The sequence below is a fragment of the Coregonus clupeaformis genome, chromosome 15 (assembly GCF_020615455.1).
Source record: "Coregonus clupeaformis isolate EN_2021a chromosome 15, ASM2061545v1, whole genome shotgun sequence".
Lineage (NCBI taxonomy): Eukaryota > Metazoa > Chordata > Actinopteri > Salmoniformes > Salmonidae > Coregonus > Coregonus clupeaformis.
Window position 1 is genome coordinate 6,693,583 of NC_059206.1, and position 25,961 is coordinate 6,719,543.

Here is a 25,961-nt window from a genome sequence, read left to right on the forward strand (position 1 = left end):
GACTCAAATTAATTTAAGAACAGGAAGCATAGAAATAGCACACATACTGTAGAACAGATCTACCGCTTCTTAGACTTGCTTTCAATTAGAATGATAGATCTATAACTGACTTTTCTTTGTGAATTTGGTCGGGTCGCCCAAAAAGTTACATATTGCACATATACTACATAACCAAAAGTATGTGGACACCTGCTCGTCGAACATCTTATTCCAAAATCATGGTATAACAGCCTCCACTCTTCTGGGAAGGCTTTCCGTTAGAAGTTGGAACATTGCTGCGGGGACTTGCTTCCATTCAGCCACGAGCATTAGTGAGGTCAGGCACTGATGTTGGGCGATTAGGCCTGGCTCGCAGTCGGCGTTCCAATTCATCCCAAGGGTGTTCGATGGGCTTGAGGTCAGGGCTCTGTGCAGGGTAGTCAAATTCTTCCACACCGATCTCGACAAACCATTTCTGTATGGACCTCGCTTTGTGCATGGGGCATTGTCATGCTGAAACAGGAAAGGGCCTTCCCCAAACTGTTGCCATAAAGTTGGAAGCACAGAATCGTCTACAATGTAATTTTATGCTGTAGCGTTGAGATTTCCCATCACTGGAACTAAGGGACCTAGCCCTAACCATGAAAAACAGCCCCAGACCATTATTCCTCCTCCACCAAACTTTACAGTTGACACTATGCATTTGGGCAGGTAGTGTTCTCCTGGCATCCGCCAAACCCAGATTTGTCCGTTGGACTGCCAGATGGTGAAGCGTGATTCATCACTCCAGAGAATGCGTTTCCACTGCTCCAGAGTCCAATGGCGGCGAGCATTACACCACTCCAGCCGATGCTTGGCATTGCGCATGGTGATCTTAGGCTTGTGTACCCATTTCATGAAGCTCCCGACGAACAGTTATTGTGCTGACGTTGCTTTCAGAGGCAGTTTGGAACTTGGTAGTGAGTGTTGCAACTGAGGACAGACACACTTTTACGCGCTATGCACTTCAGCGTGCCTGTTCTGTGAGCTTGTGTGGCCTACCACTTTGCGGCTGAGCCATTGTTGCTCCTAGACGTTTCCACTTCACAATAACAGCACTTACAGTTGACCGGGGCAGCTCTAGCAGGGCAGAAATTTGACAAACTGACTTGTTGGAAAGGTGGCATCCTATGACGGTGTCACGTTGAAAGTCACTGAGCTCTTCAGTAAGGCCATTGTACTGCCAATGTTTGTCTATGGAGATTGCATGGCTGTGTGCTCGATTTTATACACCTGTCAGCAACGGGTGTGGCTGAAATAGCCGAATCCACTAATTTGAAGGGGTGTCCACATACTTTTGTATAGATAGTGTACACTGTACGTCAGGGATCATCAACTAGATTCAGCCGCGGGCCGATTTTCTTCTGGAGCGGATGGTCGGGGGGCCGGAACATAATTACAAATAATTTGTAGACTTCAAATTGACCGCAAGAAGCCCAAACAGATATGTTTGACTAAAACATAATAATTTCAAACCTTGCTAACATTTGTATACGATCACGTGTCTCTCTATTATGTGTGGGAATATTTGGACAGATTTCTTAAATTAAAATCACTTTGAGCTGATTTCCTGATGTTTTTACAGTCTTATGTCCACATGGAAAATCCCGGAAAAGTCACTGAATTTTTAAATGGTGTTTCTCCAGGCCTGAAAAAGATTTGGAAAATGATCAAATCCAAAAAGTTTTGGAAAAGTCATTAACAGTAAAAATTAATGTCCATGTAATTTATTTAGGCACAGTTAAAAAATATATATTTTATCAATCAAATAAAAATCAACATATTGTATCAGCCAGGATCGGAATGACACTTTGGCACATCTGTGTTTGTGCGCATCACTTGCATGTGTGCAAGACGAGTGACAGTCGGACATTGCAGTAGCATGTAGGCCTATATAATATGATAGAGAGCAGAATAATAACTACAGTTGAAGTTGGAAGTTTACATACACTCAGGTTGTGGTCCTCTGTAGCTCAGCTGGTAGAGCACGGCGCTTGTAACGCCAAGGTAGTGGGTTCGATCCCCGGGACCACCCATACACAAAAAAAAAAAAAAAATGTATGCACGCATGACTGTAAGTCGCTTTGGATAAAAGCGTCTGCTAAATGGCATATTATTAAAACTTGTTTTTCAACCACTCCACAAATTTCTTGTTAACAAACTGTAGTTTTGGCAAGTCGGTTAGGACATCTACTTTGTGCATGACACGTAATTTTTCCAACAATTGTAACACTTATAATTCACTGTATCACAATTCCAGTGGGTCAGAAGTTTACATACACTAAGTTGACGGTGCCTTTAAACAGCTTGGAAAATTCCAGAAAATGATGTCATGGCTTTAGAAGCTTCTGATAGGCTAATTGACATAATTTGAGTCAATTGGAGGTGTACCTGTGGATGTATTTCAAGGCCTACCTTCAAACTCATTGCCTCTTTGCTTGACATCATGGGAAAATCAAAAGAAATCAGCCAAGACCTCAGAAAAAAAATTGTAGACCTCCACAAGTCTGGTTCATCCTTGGGAGCAATTTCCAAACGCCAGAAGGTAACACGTTCATCTGTACAAACACCATGGGACCACGCAGCCGTCATACCGCTCAGGAAGGAGACACGTTCTGTCTCCTAGAGATGAACGTACTTTGGTGCGAAAAGTGCAAATCAATCCCAGAACAACAGCAAAGGACCTTGTGAAGATGCTGGAGGAAACAGGTACAAAAGTATCTATATCCACAGTAAAACACGTCCTATATCGACATAACCTGAAAGGCCGTTCAGCAAGGAAGAAGCCACTGCTCCAAAACCGCCATAAAAAAGCCAGACTACGGTTTGCAACTGCACATGGGGACAAAGATCTTACTTTTTGGAGAGATATCCTCTGGTCTGATGAAACAAAAATAGAACTGTTTGCACATAATGACCATTGTTATGTTTGGAGTAAAAAGGGGGTGGCTTGCAAGCCGAAGAACACCATCCCAACTGTGAAGCACGGGGGTGGCAGCATCATGCTGTGGGGGTGCTTTGCTGCAGGAGGGACTGGTGCACTTCACAAAATAGATGGCATCATGAGGAAGGAAAATTATGTGGATATATTGAAGCAACATCTCAAGACATCAGTCAGGAATTTAAAGCTTGGTCGCAAATGGACAATGACCCCAAGCATACTTCCTAAGTTGTGCCAAAATGGTTTAAGGACAACAAAGTCAAGGTATTGGAGTGGCCATCACAAAGCCCTGACCTCAATCCTATAGAAAATGTGTGGGCAGAATGCGAGCAAGGAGGCCTGCAAACCTGACTCAGTTACACCAGCTCTGTCAGGAGGAATGGGCCAAAATTCACCCAACTTATTGTGAGAAGCTTGTGGAAGGCTACCCGAAATGTTTGACCCAAGTTAAACAATTGAAAGGCAATGCTACCAAATACTAATTGAGTGTATGTAAACTTCTGACCCACTGGGAATGTGATGAAAGAAATAAAAGCTGAAATAAATCATTCACTCTACTATTATTCTGACATTTCACATTCTTCAAATAAAGTGGTGATCCTAACTGACCTAAGACAGGGAATTTTTACTAGGATTAATTGTCAGGAATTGTGAAAAACTGAGTTTAAATGGATTTGGCTAAGGTGTATGTAAACTTGCGACTTCAACTGTAGGTAGCCAATTCAAAACATACTGTGTCTTGTACCCTGTGGTTAACTGTTGAGCTATTATTAGCTTGTATTAATATTTTCGTCATGTCCCAAAAAACTTTCCACCGACACGCACGAATAAGGCCATACAAACTTGATTAACTTTTTAACGATTAATTTAAACAATTATTTTTTATGAAACGAAAGATTCACTTTGTATTAATTGTGATTCGGGTCAATCTTGGTGAATTGAATCATGTGAATCAAAATAATAATTAGGTGTACATGCAAAGCAATGTAGCTTTGCAAAGCAATGCACAACTCTAGATTTCTTACATACTCATATTATTATTATTGATTGGTTGTAAATAGGAAGCTACTATTGTAGATAGGAGAGGGTGAACTATTTTCATAACTTTTGGGAATTCTGGGCCTCTTCTCTTGAGTTGGTTTGACATCCAGGCAAATTGGGGCATTGTGGGTATTTTACATTTTAGTCATTTAGCAGACGCTCTTATCCAGAGCGACTTACAGTTAGTGAGTGCATACATTTTTCATACTGGCCCCCCGTGGGAATCAAACCCACAACCCTGACGTTGCAAGCGCCATGCTCTACCAACTGAGCTACAGTTGCATTACATATTGCATTACTCAGATTGGTTGAACTTTCCCACTGAAACATACCAATCATTCTTACATTGTAGCAGAGGTGCTGAGTTTTTCAGACAATTTTTCTGTTCAATAGGCTACACTATGTACAGCTAATGTAACCTACCAAAAGAAAAATCTGTTTTTGTAAAATGTTTGTGTCCGTGCTGTTCATTTATTATGTTAGTGTCTCACAGAATTCCTTTGGTCACCTTTTTGTAGTTGTAGCTTATTTCTGACTTACCCAGGGTGTTGAACCTTTTATTTAATTTTTTAAGTTTGCTGGTTATTTAGCAATGTCCAACATTTTCTGGGTCGCATTTTTGCAGCAATGCTAGTGGAACCTGAACCAGCTAGTGGTGCATACAAAAGCATGGGGCAAATGAAGGAAAGAAGCTATTTTATTTCAAAAGCACCGAAGACAAAAAAAACAAACTACCTCTGTCATGTACTGAGCAAGGAGACCAACTGAGATTTTAATTTGTATGCCATTTGGGATGGTCAGTCAATGTTCTCACTTTCAATATCAAGAATAGTCTGTTCATAGTCTTGTCAACAATGAGCACTTTTGTATACTGTGAGGTTTTTAACAGTTTATATTATTTACAGTATAGTGTCCTTTAAATGCTGTGAGAATTGGTTTGATACCAAGGCAATTTGACAAACCCTGTCTAATCATATGATACTGAATTTAATAGAAAAATTAGTCAACAGCGGTAAAATATAATTCATACTGATTAAGCCTACATTACATTTAGCTTGTTTCTTATCACACACAGCATGCCACATACTGTACATTGGGTCACTCCAGATGCATCATGGGAAAAATACTGAATGAAAACTGTGCAACTTGAGGATATCAACATACAACGCCCACATTTGTCAACAGGGTTGTCTATTTACAGGTAAGATTAGTGTTTTTATAGAGCTCATTTAAATACTTATTTCACCATTCCCTCGACTACAGCAGTTGCCAATTCTCTCCAACTCTTAAAAACATCCATTGAATTTATATTTGTAAGAGAGAACAGTTTGTGCACAGTATAAAAATAAAAGGAACATCTATTTCACTGAAGCAGTAGCGATGGAATGACAAGCAAATTGTGCCCCAGTCATTAACAGAGAGAGATGAGAAATAAATAAAAAACATTACAGAGGGAGGGAAATTATTGTCTTCTTTGTTGTGAAATTGTCACTGTCGGTGCATTGTCTAGGAGTAACATGGACTGATGAGGAAAAGTAAACGGGTAGCAAAATGCTTTTCTACCACACTCTAGAGGCTGTACATACCAGGGTACTGACCTAAAACAACTAACGTTCTGATTATGGCTACAGTGCATATAGTCACCTTAGTATTTACATACCAATATAATGCGTCTAACATGCATTTGCAAAGACATATATTTGAATACCTTTTGCCTCTCGTAGTTGTTGACCTAGCGTTCAAGATTTCAGTGAAGTTTCAAATTATTCATCATTCCCACCACAATCCGTGTCATTCCACCCTTTTCCAACTCATGATACATTTATATTGCATGTTGCATGACAGCACAACGGTTCAGTTATGATGGTAAATTTGAGAGAAGACACTGATTATAGTGTGTCCGCAATTCAGTAGTGTAAGCCTCTAGGACTGCTCATAGACAAGCAACTGCTCAGCATTTAATCTCTATGAATCTCTATGTAATAGTTGGCTCAAACTCATACAGCATCAGTACACCGACGAACCTCGCCCTTGTTCGCTTCGCAGGTCTTAGTTGGTGTTGAAATCAATTACGTACTTCGACAATTAGAGCTTTGTGCGGCAGGAACACAGAATCAATATTAATTCATGCTGATGTCAAACATGAGCTGCTGTTATTTAAATACAATTAAATAAGGTGCACTTTTCCAAACGTTCTAAAAGACAGTCAGTGTGGCAGTAGCAGTTTCTAGTCGTTGGCTGCAGCATATTGAACTGATGCTCAGTATCACAGAACATAAATACATAAAGATGGTAACTGCTTAGATCCACGGTCCTTAAACTAGTAGTCTGTGTTCAGTCCCATGTAGTTCAATGTTCATTAGGCTTCGCAATGGAATTTTTAAAAAGTTGTTTCGCAACGGAAAATGAACATTTCGTATTGGACAAAGTCCAGGTAGTCCCTCCCTGTTTCAGATTGTTTTTCGCCTAATGAACCCTGGTCTTCTTCCTCTTACAGAAAAGTACCTAACTTCCTTCTGTCTGTCAGATAAATGTCTTGTAAACACATCAACGCCACTAGCTTCTGCGAAGGCGAACGAGTTTGCGGTTGTTAAATTTACTCTAATCCTGGAAACCATGATGATGAGTGATTGACAGCAGCGGCCCACCATTGTCAGCTTCCATGATTCCCGCTCTCTTCCTTAATAGGCTGAGGAGGAGTCAGAGGACAAGACAGGTAGCAGACTCCATCACTCACTTAGCAGGGTGACACAACGTTGACAGGCCATCATGGACAACTGTGGTGGGAAGAAAATAAATACATGTATAGGAGGAGAAAACTCAACTGTAAAATGTTCACGTAAATCATAATTTGAGAGGATGCGGTACTCACTGTGGGGAGTGTAGGGGAGCTGCTACACCAGCCCGTCGTACAGCGATAGAGCCTGGACGATGGAGGGGTCTGCTTTGGAGCCCTCCTGGAATTCCTGCAGGGTCAACATTCCGTCTGCGTTCTGAAAAACGACAAATCCTCACATTTTAATAATACTTTATTTAAATCACATATTACTGAATGGATAATGGCTGGATTGCTGTTCAATCTTTAAACCAGTAGAGGGCACTCTTCATCAGACCTAAGTCTCAGCATAATGTATAGCCTATTTACTGCACCCTTATACAACCGCATCAGTCAGCTTTGGTCTGGCCCAGTTCCGAATGCCTCTTGAGAGAGTATCTAACTCTCCATTGGGTTTGATAAGGAGTCTATCTGACAAAAAGCCTCAGGGCTTGGGCTAGCTAGTGCCTCCTTGAGGGGGGCATCAGAGTTTTCCGACTGAAAACAGGCCTTCTAAGTGAGCAGTGCCAGCCGCACAGGGCACATGTATCCTACTGAGCAGGCTAAGAAGATACATTGGAGCCGTTGGCCTATATTTCCCATGCATTAGACAGGTGTGTGTGTGTGTGATGGGTTTACTCTACCTTGTCCATCATGGCAAAGATTCGGTCCACTCTCTTCTCTGGTGTGTTTTCTTCCTCAGGCAACTCCACCGTGTTCCCCTTTTTTTGTGACCAAATGTTTTTTTAAATTTAATTTAACATATGCATGGTAACACAGACAAAATACAACAGTTAAGACAAAAACAAAACATCCACCCCACCCTCACAGGACCTTGTTTTCAGGAAATATCACAAATTGCAGATCATAACAATTCTCTTTTTTTAACAACAGAAATTAATAACTCAACATTTGCCTCTTTAGCACCATGCATGCGGGACACAGAAAGATCCAGCTTGCAATGTTCATAAATGAAAGCACACATTGACGCCTTGGCAGAGAGTGAAGCTCCTGCCAAAGTAAAGCAATAAGCTTTTGCGGTGCTGTAAGTCCAGCAAGACATATTCACTTTTCACAAACAGTAAGAGCCATGGAAGAACAATGATTGACAGTAGTGTTGTTGGTGAAAAGGGAATATTTTTTTGCAACAATGGTGGATAGACATCGAAACCTGATTCCAAAATGAGGAGACCTCTATGCAAAAAAGTGACTTGGGCACCATGGGGGCAGAGCAAACAATTTGGAATGGGAATTATTTTCATTTGAAATATTTTACGGGGTGCGGTGTATAGTCGATGTATGAAATCAAAATAGGTCATCTGATGATTGTGATTTCTTGATGATAGTGAGATGTTGGAACAGACCGAGCACCAGTTGATGCCAGTCTGGTAAGGATAGATCCCTACACCATTGTGTGTTAAGGGATAGAGGTTTATTTGTGGCTGTCAGAAGGTATGTATATCATTTATAGACTAAGGCCAGGATTCAATCCGATCAGCGGTAGAGCTGTGTTATAGCACGCTTGACATTTAAAGGTAGGCCTAATTTCAGATTGAGCCGACGTATGCAGCGTTTACCGTGAACCCAGGAACATTGCCTTTAAAAGGTGCAAAGCTGACAAAGCGAGATCGGATTGAATCCAATGAGCATAGTTTTGTTTTTTACAGGATTCGTAGTTAGCTCTGTTCCCCATGGCACACCATAAGCCCGGAGCGCTGCCCATAGCTGCAAATAAAACCAAAAAGAGGTCCTTGGTAAATTATATTGACATTGTACCCACCGTGTTCCCCTGTACGCGCGGCTGCGCGCAAAAAAACAGATACGCACACACATAAATGCCTCAATTACCTGCAGGAAATTACTGAATGTTTCTTTAAAGGCTAAACACTACAAGGTATCATCTAAACTGTCCCAGAATGGCTCAATTAAGATTAACAACCAGACTTTCCCATTGAAATACTGATTATGATGCTCCGTCCCCATCAACAAAATTACGAGAATAGATCAAAGCTGAATATTTGATACTGAGACATCCGAGGGAGGACTTACCACCATCTGGTAAATGGCATCCACAATATTCAACATCTCATCCCGAGTTATGTAACCGTCGTTATCCAGGTCGTAAAGCTTGAAGGCCCCTGCAAAAGCCATGAAAACAGCACACAGAGAGAACTTTTTATATATTCCTTAGGACTGCTAATATATACAGAAAGGTGACACTTAATTTCACTTCGATTGAAATGCATCCTAACACCTCTCGAACTGTTAGCCAATTAATGCATCAACAACTGTCAGCAGTGGATCAACTCCTGCTAAAGACCTGAGGCATGCAGGGGTGTTTGTGTGTGTGTGTGACAGTGAGGGAGGATCTGCATGCATGTGTGAAAAAGTGTCAGTATAGCTCGACATTCTGCATACATAGCGTTTATTCCTGTTATCCCTGCTGTTCAGGTACAACGACAGCTGTGACCACATACAGGTGTCTGGGAAGGTTAGAGAGCACCTTGGTGATGCAGATCCAGCATGGCTAGGTCAAAGGTTGGAAATGGTAGTACAAGGCAGTGAGAGAACAGGACAGGGAGGAGGGAGAGAGAGAAAGAGGGAATTGGTGTGTCATTTTTAATGCTGTGACCGACTGGGTTTGAACCCGGGTCGACTGCACGCCACAAGACTGTGCTAGCCTGCTGAGCTAAAGCTTAGGCCCTAGGATATTTTCTCCAGGCTTACATCTGAGCTTCTCATCCAGGGTCCCTCTGGAGGTGACTGACAGGGCCTGGATGAACTCTGCAAACTCAATACGTCCATCCTGCAGAGAAACAGAAGGAGAGAGGGAGATGTAAGTACAAGAGAATGAACAAAAGGAAGGAAAGAGAGTGAAGGGAAGAAGTAGAGCACAGGGAAGTAGGGGAGCTATTTTCTCCACTGAAGAGTGACAGAGACCAACCATTCAATCTAATCTCACAAATGGCTCTAGGAAAGATAGCAGACAAAAAAACGAGTCTGGCTTCTCAATGGAAATGACTGCAGACAGCGAGGACACTCAATGCAAGCAAAAAAACAATTAAAGCCATTTAGCAAACGCTTTTATCCAAAGAAACTTACAGTCTTGCTTGCATACAGCTTTTGTGTATGGGTGGTCCCGGGAATCAAACCCATAGTGCAAGTGGCATGCTCAACCAACTGCGCTACAGAGGACCAGTACATTAGCCATGACATACAGTGAGGGAAAAAAAGTATTTGATCCCCTGCTGATTTTGTACGTTTGCCACCTGACAAAGAAATGATCAGTCTATAATTTTAATGTTAGGTTTATTTGAACAGTGAGAGACAGAATAACAACAAATAACTCAAGAAAAACACATGTCAAAAATGTTATAAATTGATTTGCATTTTAATGAGGGAAATAAGTATTTGACCCCCTCTCAATCAGAAAGATTTCTGGCTCCCAGATGTCTTTTATACAGGCAAAGAGCTGAGATTAGGAGCACACTCTTAAAGGGAGTGCTCCTAAACTCAGTTTGTTACCTGTATAAAAGATACCTGTCCACAGAAGCAATCAATCAATCAGATTCCAAACTCTCCACCATGGCCAAGACCAAAGAGCTCTCCAAGGATGTCAGGGACAAGATTGTAGACCTACACAAGGCTGGAATGGGCTACAAGACCATCGCCAAGCAGCTTGGCGAGAAGGGGACAACAGTTGGTGTGATTATTCGCAAATGGAAGAAACACAAAAGAACTGTCAATCTCCCTCGGCCTGGAGCTCCATGCAAGATCTCACCTTGTGGAGTTGCAATGATCATGAGAACGGTGAGGAATCAGCCCAGAACTACACAGGAGGATCTTGTCAATGATATCAAGGCACCTGGGACCATAGTCACCAAGAAAATAATTGGTAACACACTATGCCGTGAAGGACTGAAATCCTGCAGCGCCCGCAAGGTCACCCTGCTCAAGAAAGCACATATACAGGCCCGTCTGAAGTTTGCCAATGAACATCTGAATGATTCAGAGGAGAACTGGGTAAAAGTGTTGTGGTTAGATGAGACCAAAATCGAGCTCTTTGGCATCAACTCAACTCGCCGTGTTTGGAGGAGGAGGAATGCTGCCTATGACCCCAAGAACACCATCCCCACCGTCAAACATGGAGGTGGAAACATTATGCTTTGGGGGTGTTTTTCTGCTAAGGGGACAGGACAACTTCACCGCATCAAAGGGACGATGGACGGGGCCATATACCATCAAATCTTGGGTGAGAACCTCCTTCCCTCAGCCAGGGCATTGAAATGGGTCGTGGATGGGTATTCCAGCATGACAATGACCCAAAACACACGGCCAAGGCAACAAAGGAGTGGCTCAAGAAGAAGCACATTAAGGTCCTGGAGTGGCCTAGCCAGTCTCCAGACCTTAATCCCATAGAAAATCTGTGGAGCGAGCTGAAGGTTTGAGTTGCCAAACGTCAGGCTCGAAACCTTAATGACTTGGAGAAGATCTGCAAAGAGGAGTGGGACAAAATCCCTCCTGAGATGTGTGCAAACCTGGTGGCCAACTACAAGAAATGTCTGACCTCTGTGATTGCCAACAAGGGTTTTGCCACCAAGTACTAAGTCATGTTTTGCAGATGGGTCAAATACGTATTTCCCTCATTAAAATGCAAATCAATTTATAACATTTTTGACATGCGTTTTTCTGGATTTTTTTGTTGTTATTCTGGCTCTCACTGTTAAAATAAACCTACCATTAAAATTATAGACTGATCATGTCTTTGTCAGTTGGCAAACGTACAAAATCAGCAGGGGATCAAATACTTTTTTCCCTCACTGTAACCATTTCAGTTATGCAATGGAACCCAATCCAAGCATTTGATAAGGGATGTTAAGTGATGTCCTTTCATACACTAAGCCAGTAAGGTTGTTAATTGGTTTACTGTTGTCCTGGCTTCTAAGAATATAAAATGAACATAAATGCATTCCGCAGGCAGCCTGTTACCTTGTTCTCGTCAAACACATTGAAGACGAAGCTGGCGAACTTGGTGGGGTCACCAAAGGGGAAGAATTGCTTGTAAATCTTCTGGAAGCCAGCTGAATCCAACTGACCACTAGGACAGTCCTTAATAAAACCCTTATACCTGGGGGTGGATGGAGGGAGGAATGGGGAAAGGAAGGAGAGGGGGATGCCCAGGAAGAGGGGAGGGAGGAGAGAAAACAGGTGAGGTGAATCGATGAATGGAACAATTACTCCATTCAGTGTGACTGATGAAACTCATTCCCAAAGTAAGGCTCCCTAAGGCCTGCTGGAAAGATCTGATAATGAATGTCCTGCTATCAAGTAACACACTGATAAGAGCTGTGTCTGCTTGGAAGGAGGCATAATAAATACATCAAATATTTGATATTTTGAATTTTTCTGAAATAAACTACGAAGAAATATAATTTAAAAGAAAATGAGCAAAGAAATACTGTATATAATAATAAATAAATAAATACTGAGCTATATTGTATGCTCAAAAAAGTTGGGAAATGATATTATTTTATACTAATACAATTGCTCAGAGAAATAGATTTTGTTTAACAAGTATAAAAACTATTCTCAAAAATTATTAGCACCCCTTTTGTATTTTTCGATCTTGTCTCATCGCTGCAACTTCCCAACGGGCTCAGGAGAGGCGAAGGTCAAGTCATGCGTCCTCCAAAACATCACCCGCCAAACCTTCTTAACACCCGCCCGCTTAACCCGGAAGCCAGCTGCACCAATGTGGCGGAGGAAACACTGACGACCGAGTCAGCCTGCAGGCGTCCGGCCCGTCACAAGGAGTCGCTAGAGCGCGATGAGTCAAGTTAAGGACCCCGGCCAAACCCTCCTCTAACCCGGACGACGCTGGGCCAATTGTGCGCCGCCCTATGGGACTCCCGGTCACGACACAGCCTGGGATCAAACCTGGGTCTGTAGTGACACCTCAAGCACTGCGATGCAGGGCCTTAGACTGCTGCGCCACTCGGGAGGCCTGCACCCCTTTTACTCTAGCATGATACTGAGCCTTTTTCTAAAATGTTTTATGAGTTTGGAGAACACGTTAGGAGGGATCTTAGACCATTCCTCCATACAGAATATTTTCAGATCCTTGATATCGTTTGTTTGTTCTTATGGACTGCCCTCTTCAATTCAAACCACAGGTTTTCAATGGGGTTCAAGTCCAGAGACTGAGATTGCCATTGCAAAATGCTGATTTTGTGGTAAATTAACAATTTCTTTGTGGATTTTGATTGGTGCTTGTGGTTATTATCTTGCTGGTAGAGCCACTTGTGGCCAAGTTTCAGCCTCCTGGCAGAGGCAACCAGGGTTTTGGCTAAAATGTCCTGGCACTTGGTAAAGTTCATGATGCCGTTGACCTTAACAAGGGCCCCAGGACCAGTGGAAGCAAAATAGCCCCATAACATCAAAGATCCACCACCATATTTTAACTGTAGGTATGAGGTACTTTTCTGCATACGCTTCTATTTTTCTACGCCAAACCCACCACTGGTGTGGAGCTCTATTTTCATGTCACCATAGCACCGGTTCCAAGGCAAGTGCCAATGCCGTTTATCAAACTCCAGGCACTCTTACCTTACTGCTACTCAAACAAAACTACACCAAGCCTTGAGAAAGACCACAGAGTTTTTCATCCAAAGCCTTTCAGTTTACCCACACTGTTCAGTTTTCTTTGACTTTCACACACTGTATCTGTATCTGAACAAGGAAGAGATGAGGGACTGATACTGTGCTCCCACACAAGGATGTGAGCAGTAGGCTCACTAGTGGATGACAGCGACAGCCCCCGTTTTATTACCGCTTGATGTGTTGTTTGCCTACTCGGCAGACAGAACAATCCCCTGGCATTGTGATTTGAAATCGCTCGCTCGCCTCTATTCATGTCAGCTAGCTAGCACTGTGAACGCTGTGGGGGAGAATCTTCACAGCACGAGGTGATGCAAAATCACTTAAAAGAACACAAGCGAGGCAGAGGGATCGGCAGGGTATTGTGGTTGGTGGCGGGCGGAGAAGTTTGTGTGTGTGTGTGTTGTCTTTCCAATGGCTTCCTCTCACAGTGTGATCTTTGAGCTGTGATAGAAGCTCTCGTAGGCCTTTTTGCAGCTATAGAGAGAGACAAACACATTTCAGTCTAGCCCAACTCACAAAGGTATAACTGGGGTCAGGGGCATGACTAGGTACTGGGGACAGGGGCATGACAGGGGCATGACTTGGGCATGACTGGGGACATGGGCATGACAGAGGCATGAGTGGGGACTGGGGAGCAGATCAGAGTAAGCTTTAAGGCATTTGCTGTAAACTTTTCAGTATGCGCTTTGCAGCATTTTCTGTCATTTTCTGTCTCGCCTTCTCCTTCAGACTTTTCTTCCTCCTTTGAGTCTACATGTCATTTCATTCAGTAACATTTCTCTCCACGGTTCTTAATACGTTTTTTATCAGAGTGGGCACTCGGCCCAGTGTCAACAGCTCTCCATCTGTGGTGTGTACGGGGCGCCACAAGAGAGTAAGCCACGGAACTTGGCACAAGCAGCAAAGTATTTGGAAATCAGAAATAGTCTTGCACTGGTCTGGGTCTGAGGTGATTTGTTGTGACAGAAACGTCCTTTGTTTCAATTGGCTATGTCGAACATAAATGTTTAGCTGCTTTTGCGACACCACATCTCTTGTGTTCTGCTCTTGCGGCCAGCTTCGACGCAGGTGTCTGTAAACTTCACTCAATCCTCACTGATATTTTTACATATTTAAGTTGTCGTATGTCCAATCGTGCATGTTTTACTTTTCATAAAAACAGTGAGTTCTGCCTAAATATAATAATGAGGCTGACGACCGGCAAAACGGGTAACCAATCGGAAGCCTCACCATAATTTAGCTGAAATGGAAAGGGGTGACATTTAGAAAAACATTGGCAGTGTATCAAAGCTGTCCTCAACATCAGGACACGGGACTACCTTCGTAACCCCAGAGACTAGCCAGAGGTTATAATGACTATGAGGAGATAACAACAGGGTTGTGGTACACAGCTACCACGGCAGCAGCTTGTCAGGGTGTGGCCCTCTGGCTACAGGATGAGGGCCAGGCGGGTCTAGCGAGGTTATGTCTGCAGCTGCCCCGACTGGTGGCGGTGCCAGCAAAGCCTCAGGCAGGAGAGAGCTGTGCCACTGGGCTCTGTTGTGGTACCTGGCCCACGTACATATGTGTGTGGCCTGACACCTCAGCCAACACACTGAGTCTGGGCACAGAGCCCGGCCAGCCCACCACCATACGTCAGAGGACAGCCAATGATGGATTGTTTTCATCAAGCCCTTCTTACTAGGTTTCACAGTGTTTTCCACCCCCACTATATAGGGATAGAAGTCAACCCATCCAACGCCAAATTGGGTGAAACAAGGCAGCCATTTTGTGACCGAGCGCTCACCACACATCATAGTGGAGGAGAAAGCAGTGATTTAGCTTATTTGAGGCATGGGATAATTATAGGACAATGCTACTACATTACTGTGAAGGGCCAGGTATGACATTTAGAAAGGACACCCATTCTTTTGCGATGTCACAGGATCTTTACCAACCACCTCAATTTAACGTTTCATTCAAAGGACGGTGTCTGTCCAAATTCAACTCAAGAGGCATCAGCTACAGTACTTTGAAAGCTGTAAAGCCTTACAAAGTGCCTTCTATTTCAAGATGTGGTTATGAAAACCCAGTGATGCATTGGGTGTCCATGGCAACGAAGGCTGAACAGGACGGTTGCTGTAACATAAACACTGTAGGAGTCTGCTGAAAGTTTTAGCGTTCCACAAATATGGTCGATGCAAAATCGACAGAACAGAGTGCCATTGCGTTCTGGTGCCGACTATAATGCACCTACAGCTGTTGTGCCCTTGAGCAAGGCACTTAACCCCTAACCTGCTCCAGGGGTGCAGTGCAGCTCTGCGGCTGAACCTGCAGTTCTCACAGCTGTATTGCATTGTTGTTGACTGACTGTACACAAGTATAATGCAGAATTTGCTAAATGAGGTTGACTTAATTGTTAGCTGTGACAATTTATTTTATTTTTTACCTTTATTTAACTAGGCAAGTCAGTTAAGAACAAATTCTTATTTACAATGATGGCCTACACCGGCCGACGCTGGGCCAATTGTGCGCCGCCCTATGGGACTGCCAATCACGGCCGGTTGTGATACAGCCTGGAATCGAACCAGGGGGTCTGTAGTGACGCCTCAAGCACTGAGATGCAGTGCCTTAGACCGCTGCGCCACTCGGGAGCCCAATGAGAGAAACTTACCATTGTTGTACCTCTTTTTCCGTGACTGCAGACAGAAAACAGAGAAAAGGAGATTGTTAGAAGAATAAAAACTTGACAAAAAGACAACACACAAGACAGACATTGATCACTTTGTTATTATGTATTTACAGGGAGAGGCTGTTACATCTGAGGTAACATTAGGTTTACATGGTTGTTAATGGACCACATCTAACAATGTTGATTAGTGCAGTTGACTAGGCTAATCTGTACCAGCCCTAGTTTCCAACAGTATTGACTGCTTCATATGTTATTCAGTCGCTGAAATAACTTACATCTCCTGGGAGTGAAATGCTATGTGTAGTCCTGCTCATCTTAATAATTTAAAGATAATATGTATATACATACAAAAGCCTAAATAAAAGGTAGAGAGTATGAATAATGAAACCCCTCTATGGAGTGATTTTAGTGCCAACAGAAAGTATATTTCTTAACACAAATTCAAAATGAAGAAATTCAGATTCGATTTCTGGTGCAACTAATATAACTCCATACGTCTCTATGCCATCCTGGTTTACCATAGCTGTGTTTCCCCCCTATATTGTGCGTAAACAGCCAACCAGAGCTGAGCTGTACTGCCCCGGCCTGGTTACACATCCACCATAGTTGCTGACACTGTACTGGAAAGGACCACGTGAAAATAAAATGTGCAGGTCTGTGTAGCTGGCGGGTTAACTACTACCATCGTCAGACCTAGAACTACAGATGTCGGATCTTAATTTGACCCCTTTCGTCGCAGAAGGAAAATAATCCTGCAGCAGGAGGATTTCAATATCTGAATAAATATTTAGAATGGCCACCAGGGGGCAGCTGGAAGCGGTGTTTGTATACACAGTGCAGTACCATACTTACATTGTACCTTGTGCCGGCTACAGAACGTCTCATGTGAATTCTTATGTGGATTATAATAAATTGACATACACTACATGGCCAAAAGAACCTCTCATTCCAAAATCATGGGCATTAATATGGAGTTGGTCCCCCCTTTGCTGCTATAACACCCTCCACTCTTCTGGGAAGGTTTTCCACTAGATGTTGGAACATTGTGCTTGCTAGAGCATTGTGAACTGCTGTAGCGCAGTGGTCGAAGCAGCGCGCTTCGTGCGCAGAGCCTCAGGAGTTCGCGCCCTGTGCTGGGCGATGTAGTGACCAGCCTGAGCCTACAGTAGGCCCACAAGTTAATTGCATATATTTCAATGGTTTCATGATAATTTACATATCAAAGAAAAGTGTCTCAGCTCAATTACCTGGATAGGCTCAAATGCATAAACATCTTGTCAGCTTTACGAAATGAAATATTAAAGCCACACCAAAGACCAGAACTAAATTGAGAAATTATACATAGCCTAACTATAAAACGTAGACGAGCATCCACTCTGGAAGAAAGTTTATCGTTCTACAGTAGGCGGGCCTACATCTGTCAATCAACTGATGGCCCAAATCAACTCAGCCAGGGAAACAAACAGTAGCCGATTATCGGTTTTCACACCTTTCATGATGTCACAATGGATAGGCTAACTGGTAGCCTACAGAATGTAGCCTATTGGAATATAATCAAATAACAAGGGGCCTATTGCAACCATCGATGGCACTAAGATTATCACTAGCTGATGTCTTGTTAAACCATCAATACTCGCTAAATTAACCCGCACAGCTGATCTCAATTGCAACCATTATTGGTCACCTCATTACCACTCCCTAAAAGATGATGTCTGTGTTACCTTAATCCTGGTGGCAACCAAAATCCAAATCAAATCAAAGTTTATTGGTCGCGTACACAGATTTGCAGATTTGCAGATGTTGACAAGCATTCCGTACAATACAAATAAAGGATTTCATTGTTTACCATTGGAAATCTACTGTGTTAATTTACTCGACACTTTGTATGAATGGAAACTAATGTTGATGTAGTCTATTGTTATTATTTGATTTGTTTCCTATTTATGTTATCCAAAGTGTCTGATATGGTTATTTCTTATCAAGATCCATAAAATATCCCAGGACTGTCCATATTTGAAATGTGGAAATAAATCTAGTCAAGCAGGGGATTGAGTTATTTGTGCCAGACAGGTGTGGGCCGGAATCGGACCCACGCCGACACGGTAGACCTATATGTGACATGGTAGGCCTATATGTGACACGGTAGACCTATATGTGACACGGTAGACCTATATGTGACACGGTAGACCTATATGTGACACGGTAGGCCTATATGTGACACGGTAGACCTATATGTGACACGGTAGACCTATATGTGACACGGTAGGCCTATATGTGACACGGTAGACCTATATGTGACACGGTAGGCCTATATGTGACACGGTAGGCCTATATGTGACACGGTAGGCCTATATGTGACACGGTAGGCCTATATGTGACATGGTAGGCCTATATGTGACACGGTAGACCTATATGTGACACGGTAGGCCTATATGTGACACGGTAGACCTATATGTGACACGGTAGGCCTATATGTGACACGGTAGGCCTATATGTGACACGGTAGACCTATATGTGACACGGTAGGCCTATATGTGATACGGTAGGCCTATATGTGACACGGTAGGCCTATATGTGACACGGTAGACCTATATGTGACACGGTAGACCTATATGTGACACGGTAGAACAATATGTGACACGGTAGGCCTATATGTGACACGGTAGGCCTATATGTGACACAGGGGGGGCGGGGAGCAGGGGAGAGTGGGGGATAGCAGGGGGTTAGGAGAGCAGGGTAGAGTGGTCAAAGGAGCGTAGCCATTATTAGTCAGTGGAGTTAATCCATGCAAGGAGTGGGAGAGAGTGTGGGAGAGAGAGAGATGAAAGGAGTAATGATCCATGTCAGTGACGCCTAAAAAGCCGGTGACGTAGACCTCCGGAACTGGTGAACGGAATGAGCAGCAGTACCGGGGGGATCCGTAACACTTACAGTCAACTAATAGTAAAGCTGATTAAGAAAGTTACATTCCAAGAAAGAACATCAATACATCATAAATGTTAACACCATGTGCACTGTTAACAAGTGCATATTCTGTTACAGCTCTGTTATTACTCCTGATATCTGCATGCACCAGTTTAGTGCATGCTGTCACAACCATTCCAAGCAATTGCATTTATCAGGAGTCAACTGCATTTGTTAAAACCTAGGTATGTTCTGATAAACTATAATTTTTCTTATGAGTTCCTGACAAATGGCCAATCAACAGCACCACGAGTCCACGACTTCAACTCAACCATCTTCCAACGTTAGAATGAGCTCTATGCTCAGACTCCAGCTACGGGGCCTTTTGAACCAAATCCCATTTCCTCTGAGTGTCCATGAGAAAGTCGGCCATTAAAAACGACAGTGAATACGGTGAGCATTGCCAGAGAGAATGACATGGCTCTATTAGGCGCTTGTTTCTAAGGCTAAGGGGGCAAAGGTGACATCACAGTAGAGATGGGGACCAATGATGTGATTTGTGGTTAGTACAAGCGCAGCGTTAGTATACGTCCAGTACATTGGTTCTATTTGGATGCGCTTGCACACTCTGCATGGGCCTCCATCACCATTCTGTTGACAGCAAAGGCAGCTTAGGGATGAAATCAACTTAATGGGCTGCCTCTGTTCTTCAGAAAGAGACTGATGCTATGCAAACTGGCATCTGAGTGTTTAAAACTCAAGAGAGATATTGAGACAGCACTTGAGCTAATAGTGGATCAAGAACAGTTGAGCAGGAACTTAATTGCCCCCTCCCCAAAAAAACATATACCCAGAAAAGACTGTCGTTGGATACACTACAGTTCAAATGTGAACATTTCTGACATGATGTCATTGAGATGCGAGACGGTCTACCTTAAAATAACAGAGCTCTCCATACTCCCTAATCTCCTTTACTCAGTCGTACAGGTGGAAGAAAAAAACACCAATCAATCAAATCTACTACCTTGGGTCCGGAAAATAAAAACCTAATGTTGTGGGCTCACGGAAGCAATTCATCTCCATGGAAACCACAGAACAGATGCATATCAGCAGGAACAAAGGTAAACCTGCAGTAGACAATAGGGAATATTCTGATTTTGAGTGAGTGCAGAACGTATATGAGTGAGAGAGTATTAAAAATGAGTTATTAGCCAACAATTGGTGGCAGCGGTGGGATGTTATGCTGTTGTTCAACAAAACTCCCTGTTTATGGTCAAGGTATACGTCACGCTCCATGCCAGATAAGCCGATCGATCTGGGCCAGGCTTAGGTTCAATTTCTATGCAGATAGGTAGGTAGTACACTCTTAGAAAAAAGGGTTCCAAAAGGGTTCTTTGGCTGTTCCCATAGGAGAACCCTTTCTGGTTCCAGGTAGAACCCTTTTGGGTTCCATGTAGAACCCTCTGTAGAAAGGATTCTACATGGAACCCAAAAGGGTTCTACCTGGAACCAAAAGGATTCTACCTGCAACCAAAAAGGGTTATCCTATGGGGACAGCCAAAGAACCCTTTTAAGGTTCTAGATAGCACAAAAAAAATTCTAAGAGTGTAGGAGGAGGGGGAGGAGGGGGGGGAGAGTGTGTGGGGGGGGAGGACAGTAGGGGGAGGAGGAGGAGAGCAGGGGGAGGAGGAGGACAGTAGGGAGAGGAGGTGGAGAGCAGGAGGAGGAGGAGAGCAGGGGGAGGAGGAGGACAGTAGGGGGAGGAGGAGGAGAGCAGGGGGAGGAGGAGGACAGCAGGGGGAGGAGGAGGAGAGCAGGGGGAGGAGGAGGACAGCAGGGGGAGGAGGAGGAGAGCAGGGGGAGGAGGAGGACAGCAGGGGGAGGAGGAGGAGAGCAGGGGGGAGGAGGAGGACAGCAGGGGGAGGAGGAGGAGAGCAGGGGGAAACAAAGAGAGAGGGAGGCTTTAAAAGGAGAAAGGATAGGGAGTGAGCCTCTCCAAGCGAAGGGCAGAGCAACAAGCAATCAGAAGAGACAAGCTGTGCTGAAAAGAAGAGGACAAAGTGGAAGAGAAAAAGAGAGAGGAAGCAACAAGAGAAGAAGGGAGAGGAAGCAACAAGAGAAGAAGGGAGAGGAAGCAACAAGAGAAGAAGGGAGAGGAAGCAACAAGAGAAGAAGAGAGAGGAAGCAACAAGAGAAGAAGAGAGAGGAAGCAACAAGAGAAGAAGAGAGAGGAAGCAACAAGAGAAGAAGAGAGAGGAAGCAACAAGAGAAGAAGAGAGAGGAAGCAACAAGAGAAGAAGAGAGAGGTAGCTACACGAGAAGAAGAGAGAGGAAGCAACAAGAGAAGAAGAGAGAGGAAGCAACAAGAGAAGAAGAGAGAGGAAGCAACAAGAGAAGAAGAGAGAGGAAGCAACAAGAGAAGAAGAGAGAGGAAGCAACAAGAGAAGAGAGAGGAAGCAACAAGAGAAGAAGAGAGAGGTAGCTACACGAGAAGAAGAGAGAGGAAGCAACAAGAGAAGAAGAGAGAGGTAGCTACACGAGAAGAAGAGAGAGGAAGCAACAAGAGAAGAAGAGAGAGGAAGCAACAAGAGAAGAAGAGAAAGGAAGCAACAAGAGAAGAAGAGAGAGGAAGCAACAAGAGAAGAAGGGAGAGGAAGCAACAAGAGAGAGGCAGAATGAGAGACAAAGGGAAGAACAAAGGAAGAGCTAGATGGAAAGGAATGGAGAGAAGGGGAGTGAGAAGCAGAAGGAGAGAGGAATAGATCTAGAACGTGCATAGTGCAGAGCTATCGAGAGATGGGCAATTGGAGCTTTGTGGATGAGTGTGTGCATGGTATAGTGAGTTTGAGTGTTGCTTGTGCTGATGGATTGAGGCAATATGATCCTTTCAGCCAGTGTGTATGACTGTTCGTGTGCTGTATGGAGAGAGTGTGTGTACTCTGTGTGTGTGTGTGTGTGTGTGGGCGTGTTGAGCTATGCCAAAGAGAACCTAATTATACCATTCCATTTCTCAAGGAAAAACAATTACAGGGCAGAAAACAGGAGAAGCTTGCATAATCTGACAACAGCAAGATCATGCAAGACTGTAAAAAAGGGCTTTTATAAATACATTTGATTGATTGATTGACTGATTTCAACCAGTCAACCAACTTAATCAGCTAACTCAGAACCCATTTACACCAGCCCCCTAGCTTATCACCAGTAACCCTGCACATTGATTTGGTGCTGACCCTGCATATAGCGTACGTTCTTGTGTAGTCTTATTTCAAGTTTGGGAAACCCTGGACTAAATGACCTCGGTGAGAGATGTGTAGCAAACAAAAGCTGGTTTCTCATCATTCCCTTTTGCATGCACATCACTTTCCTCCTCAGGACTGAAGACTTCCATGACAAATTCACTTTCCAGAGTATATGAGTGCCATCTTAAGTGCTTCTACAGCATATCCCTCATCATATCACTATCACCCTGCATTAAAATTGAAACATTGACTGTGGGGAATGCTGATTGCTGAGGCAATGAGACTAAATGGAAGTGATCTCCCTGCGATGAAGTCGCATTCAGAACCGAAGAGTGATGTCTCAACCGCACCCTCTCCCCGACAGCACTTTAGGTTGGCACACATACTCCTATAATAAGGAAACGCTCCCTGAGACCCAGTGTGAGAGCACGAAATTAGCCCCTGTGACACGCTCGCTTCCATTCTCAATGGGGGGCGTCTTCATCCAGACACACATCCACATATAAACACACACACACACTCATTAGTTCACACGCTATGCTTCACCATGAGGAATGTCTCTTGCCATCACACACACACAAACACATGAACATCTTCTGCTTATTTCTGTGAAATCTCTTCTGAATTCTAACTAGCTAACAAACTATCAAGGCTGAGCAGATAAGCTTAAAGATGCACTATGCGAAAATTGCTCCGCCATTTCCTGGTTGTAAAAAATGAGTATAGTTCGCTTAATTTAGAGAATCATTGTACCATCTACACTGCTGTGAAATATCATTTCCATAACCCAAAATATTGTATTTTCAGCTGTTTGAAGCTGGTGTACAAAACCGAATGTAAAAGCATAAATGAAACTTAATAACGGGAAGGATAGAAATAGCGCACATAGAACAGATAAACCGCTTCTTAGACTTGCTTTCAATGAGAATGACAGGTCTATAACACATATTTCTATGTGAATATGGAAAAGTTATATATTGCAGCTTTAATATCTAACACTACCAGCAGGATATATACTGTACATCAGTAATTGTCTGGTAATAAATGTCAACTCCAACAACGATCCTTACCGCACATATAAGGTAACATATTACTATTGTCAGGTGAAATTGTTGCATACAGCACCTTTAAAGTTGCACTATGCAGAGATCGCGCTGCCATTTCCTGGTTGCTAAAATTAGAATAGTTAGCCTAATTTCAGTTTATGTGACAAAGAAGCAAGTATAGTGTAGAGAATCATTGTATCTAAACCGCTGTGAAATATCTCTTCAATAACGGGAAGCATAGAAATAGCGCAGGTAGGCCAGATGTACCGCTTCTTAGACTTGCTTTCAATGAGAATGACAGATCTATAACACACATTTCTGAATGAATTTGGTCAGGTCGCCCAAAAAGTTACATATTGCAGCTTTAAATATCGTATTTTTTCAGAAGATACAAAAGAAGGTAGCTTTTGAGAATTTCAACCATCTCAATGAGTGTTCTTGACCAGAGAAACAGTGAGACATAACATACATTGCGGGGGTGGCTTTTATCGTCATCCGCAAGAGTTTATCTTTACTCCGTGGGGGTGCTCCTTGAGGTCTGGTTCAACCTTTGACCCCTCAAAAGGTCAGAGTTTATCTCTGTTAGTATGGTGGTGAGTGATAAATAAGTCACATAGGCTACTGTAGGTGATAGCATTTCGCTGACACCATGTAGACGTATTACCTGTAACGGTTTCTCAAAAGGACAGATACAGCTATTTAGTTATTGCTTTACTTGATTACATTTTAGCCTACTCTGATTTAGTGCAACATATTATTTGGTCGACATTGTTCTGGAGCATGGCTTCACCAGAAGTATTGCATCAAGCGCTAAACGGATTTCGAGTGACTACTCAGTCTCTAACGTGCATTAGCACTCCTGTGGGAAAGCCATTCAATCTGAGAGGAAGATTTACAATGGTTGCTCTGTCCATGTCTTCAAACCCCATTGCCAAATGGCTATCACCTTCCCGCATTCCAAAGGCTGTACAACCAATTTACAACAGTGTAATACACTGAAATACTTTTCAGATATTCAATATATATGATTTCAATAAGTCTCTCTTCAGTTGGGGATTTGAGATTTGCTCGTTAACAACCTAATGTCCAACTGCATTGTTGGTTAAGGGCTGTAAGTAAGCATTTCACGGTAAGGTCTACACTTGTTGTATTCGGCGCATGTGACAAATACAATTTGATTTGGTAGGAGTAGCTGAAAAGCTTACATAGCAAAGGAAAGTCGCATAATTGTCTCCCACCATAGGATCGCCATTACAAATGTGTCTTTCTCTATGCCATTTTGGGCCCACACAGCTCTCTTCAGCTCTTCTATTTACTTGGCTTTTGCATACAATGAATCACTATCCAAGACTTGGACAAAGCACCTTACCTGGTGATCACATGGCTGTCTCTCAACAACAGAGTGCTGATAGCCTGCTTTAAAGTCGAGGATCGCAACCAACGGGTAAGTTATGTCATTTTACCTAAGGCTCTATTGTAAAATGCTAGATTCATTTCAAGGCATCCTCTTCTGTAGCAACAGATATATTCAATACAATCAAATGTTAATGATTTTTAGAAGTGGGCCATCAAAGACAGCACATAACAGAGGCTGTTGGAGAGGGAATAAGAAAGTATAAAAAGATAAGTGTTAAAAAAGAGGAAAAATTGTTTGTTATATCAAGACACAGACCAGTGGAAAATGAATAGAAAGGAAGGGAATAAAACATATATGAAAATAGTCTCTAAAGACATAGAAAGAGAGTACTGTACTTACAGTAGGTTTTCCTAGTCAGCTCCTCCACCACCTCAGGCTTTAGTTTGCTGTTGGACTTCCCCATAGCTCAAGCATATGCCTTTAAGCCTTTCTCCACGTGCCTTAAAAGACTCCTAGTTCTGACACCTTCATTACCATTTAAAAAATAAATATAATCAAAAAATACTTTTTAAAGTCTTGCTCTTCAGGTAGCAGACAAAAAATGAAGTGGAATTATAGAAAAAATAAAACAGAAAACAAGCAGGAAAAGGCAAAAAATGCGAAAATGCGATGAAAGAGCAGCAGTAGCACTAGTCTCTCCTCTCGGTGTAGCAGGGTGAGTCTGGAGAGAGGAGGGCTGTAGCCTGTAATCCACTGAGCCGTGTCCCTCCTGCTTCCTGCAATCCTGGTTTGCTGCTGCTGCTGGAACACCCTACTGGGAGTAGGGTGGAAGAGAGGCGGGAGTGTGTGAGTGTGTGTGTGTGTATACAGTATGTGTGTGTGTGTGGCCAGCCGGGGATGTGTTGATACTGTTGTCCCTGGCAACAGGAGCCACTCCTCCTGCTCTCTCTCTCTCTCAATTCAATTCAATTTCAATTTAAGGGCTTTATTGGCATGGGAAACGTATGTTAACATTGCCAAAGCAAGTGAAGTAGATAGTAAACAAAAGTGAAATAAACAATAAATATTAACAGTAAACATTACACTCAGAAGTTTCAAAAGAATATAGACATTTCAAATGTCATATTATGTATATATACAGTGTTGTAACAATGTGCAAATAGGAAACAAGTACAAGTGGGAAAATAAATAAACATAAATATGGGTTGTATTTACAATGGTGTTTGTTCTTCACTGGTTGCCCTTTTCTTGTGGCAACAGGTCACAAAT

General features: G+C 43.0%; 1 protein-coding gene across 3 annotated transcripts; it reads right to left on the minus strand.

Annotated features, from left to right (window-relative positions):
• Positions 1 to 4,679: 4,679 nt before the first annotated feature.
• On the minus strand, positions 4,680 to 25,550 carry LOC121582050 (neuronal calcium sensor 1). Of its 3 annotated transcripts, none has more exons than XM_041897562.2 (9): positions 25,092 to 25,550; positions 16,129 to 16,153; positions 11,805 to 11,943; positions 9,543 to 9,621; positions 8,865 to 8,953; positions 8,596 to 8,604; positions 7,460 to 7,537; positions 6,873 to 6,993; positions 4,680 to 6,777 (listed from the first exon to the last, which is right to left on the minus strand). In XM_041897562.2, exons 1-8 carry the CDS (start codon positions 25,153 to 25,155, stop codon positions 6,895 to 6,897), a joined length of 582 nt encoding a protein of 193 aa, XP_041753496.1. In that variant the 5' UTR covers positions 25,156 to 25,550; the 3' UTR covers positions 4,680 to 6,777; positions 6,873 to 6,894. The 3 variants fall into 3 exon arrangements, with proteins under 3 accessions (XP_041753496.1, XP_041753495.1, XP_041753497.1); XM_041897561.2 differs by having other exon boundaries at positions 8,596 to 8,616; XM_041897563.2 differs by lacking the exon at positions 8,596 to 8,604 and having other exon boundaries at positions 25,092 to 25,547.
• Between the last annotated feature and the right edge of the window lie 411 nt (positions 25,551 to 25,961).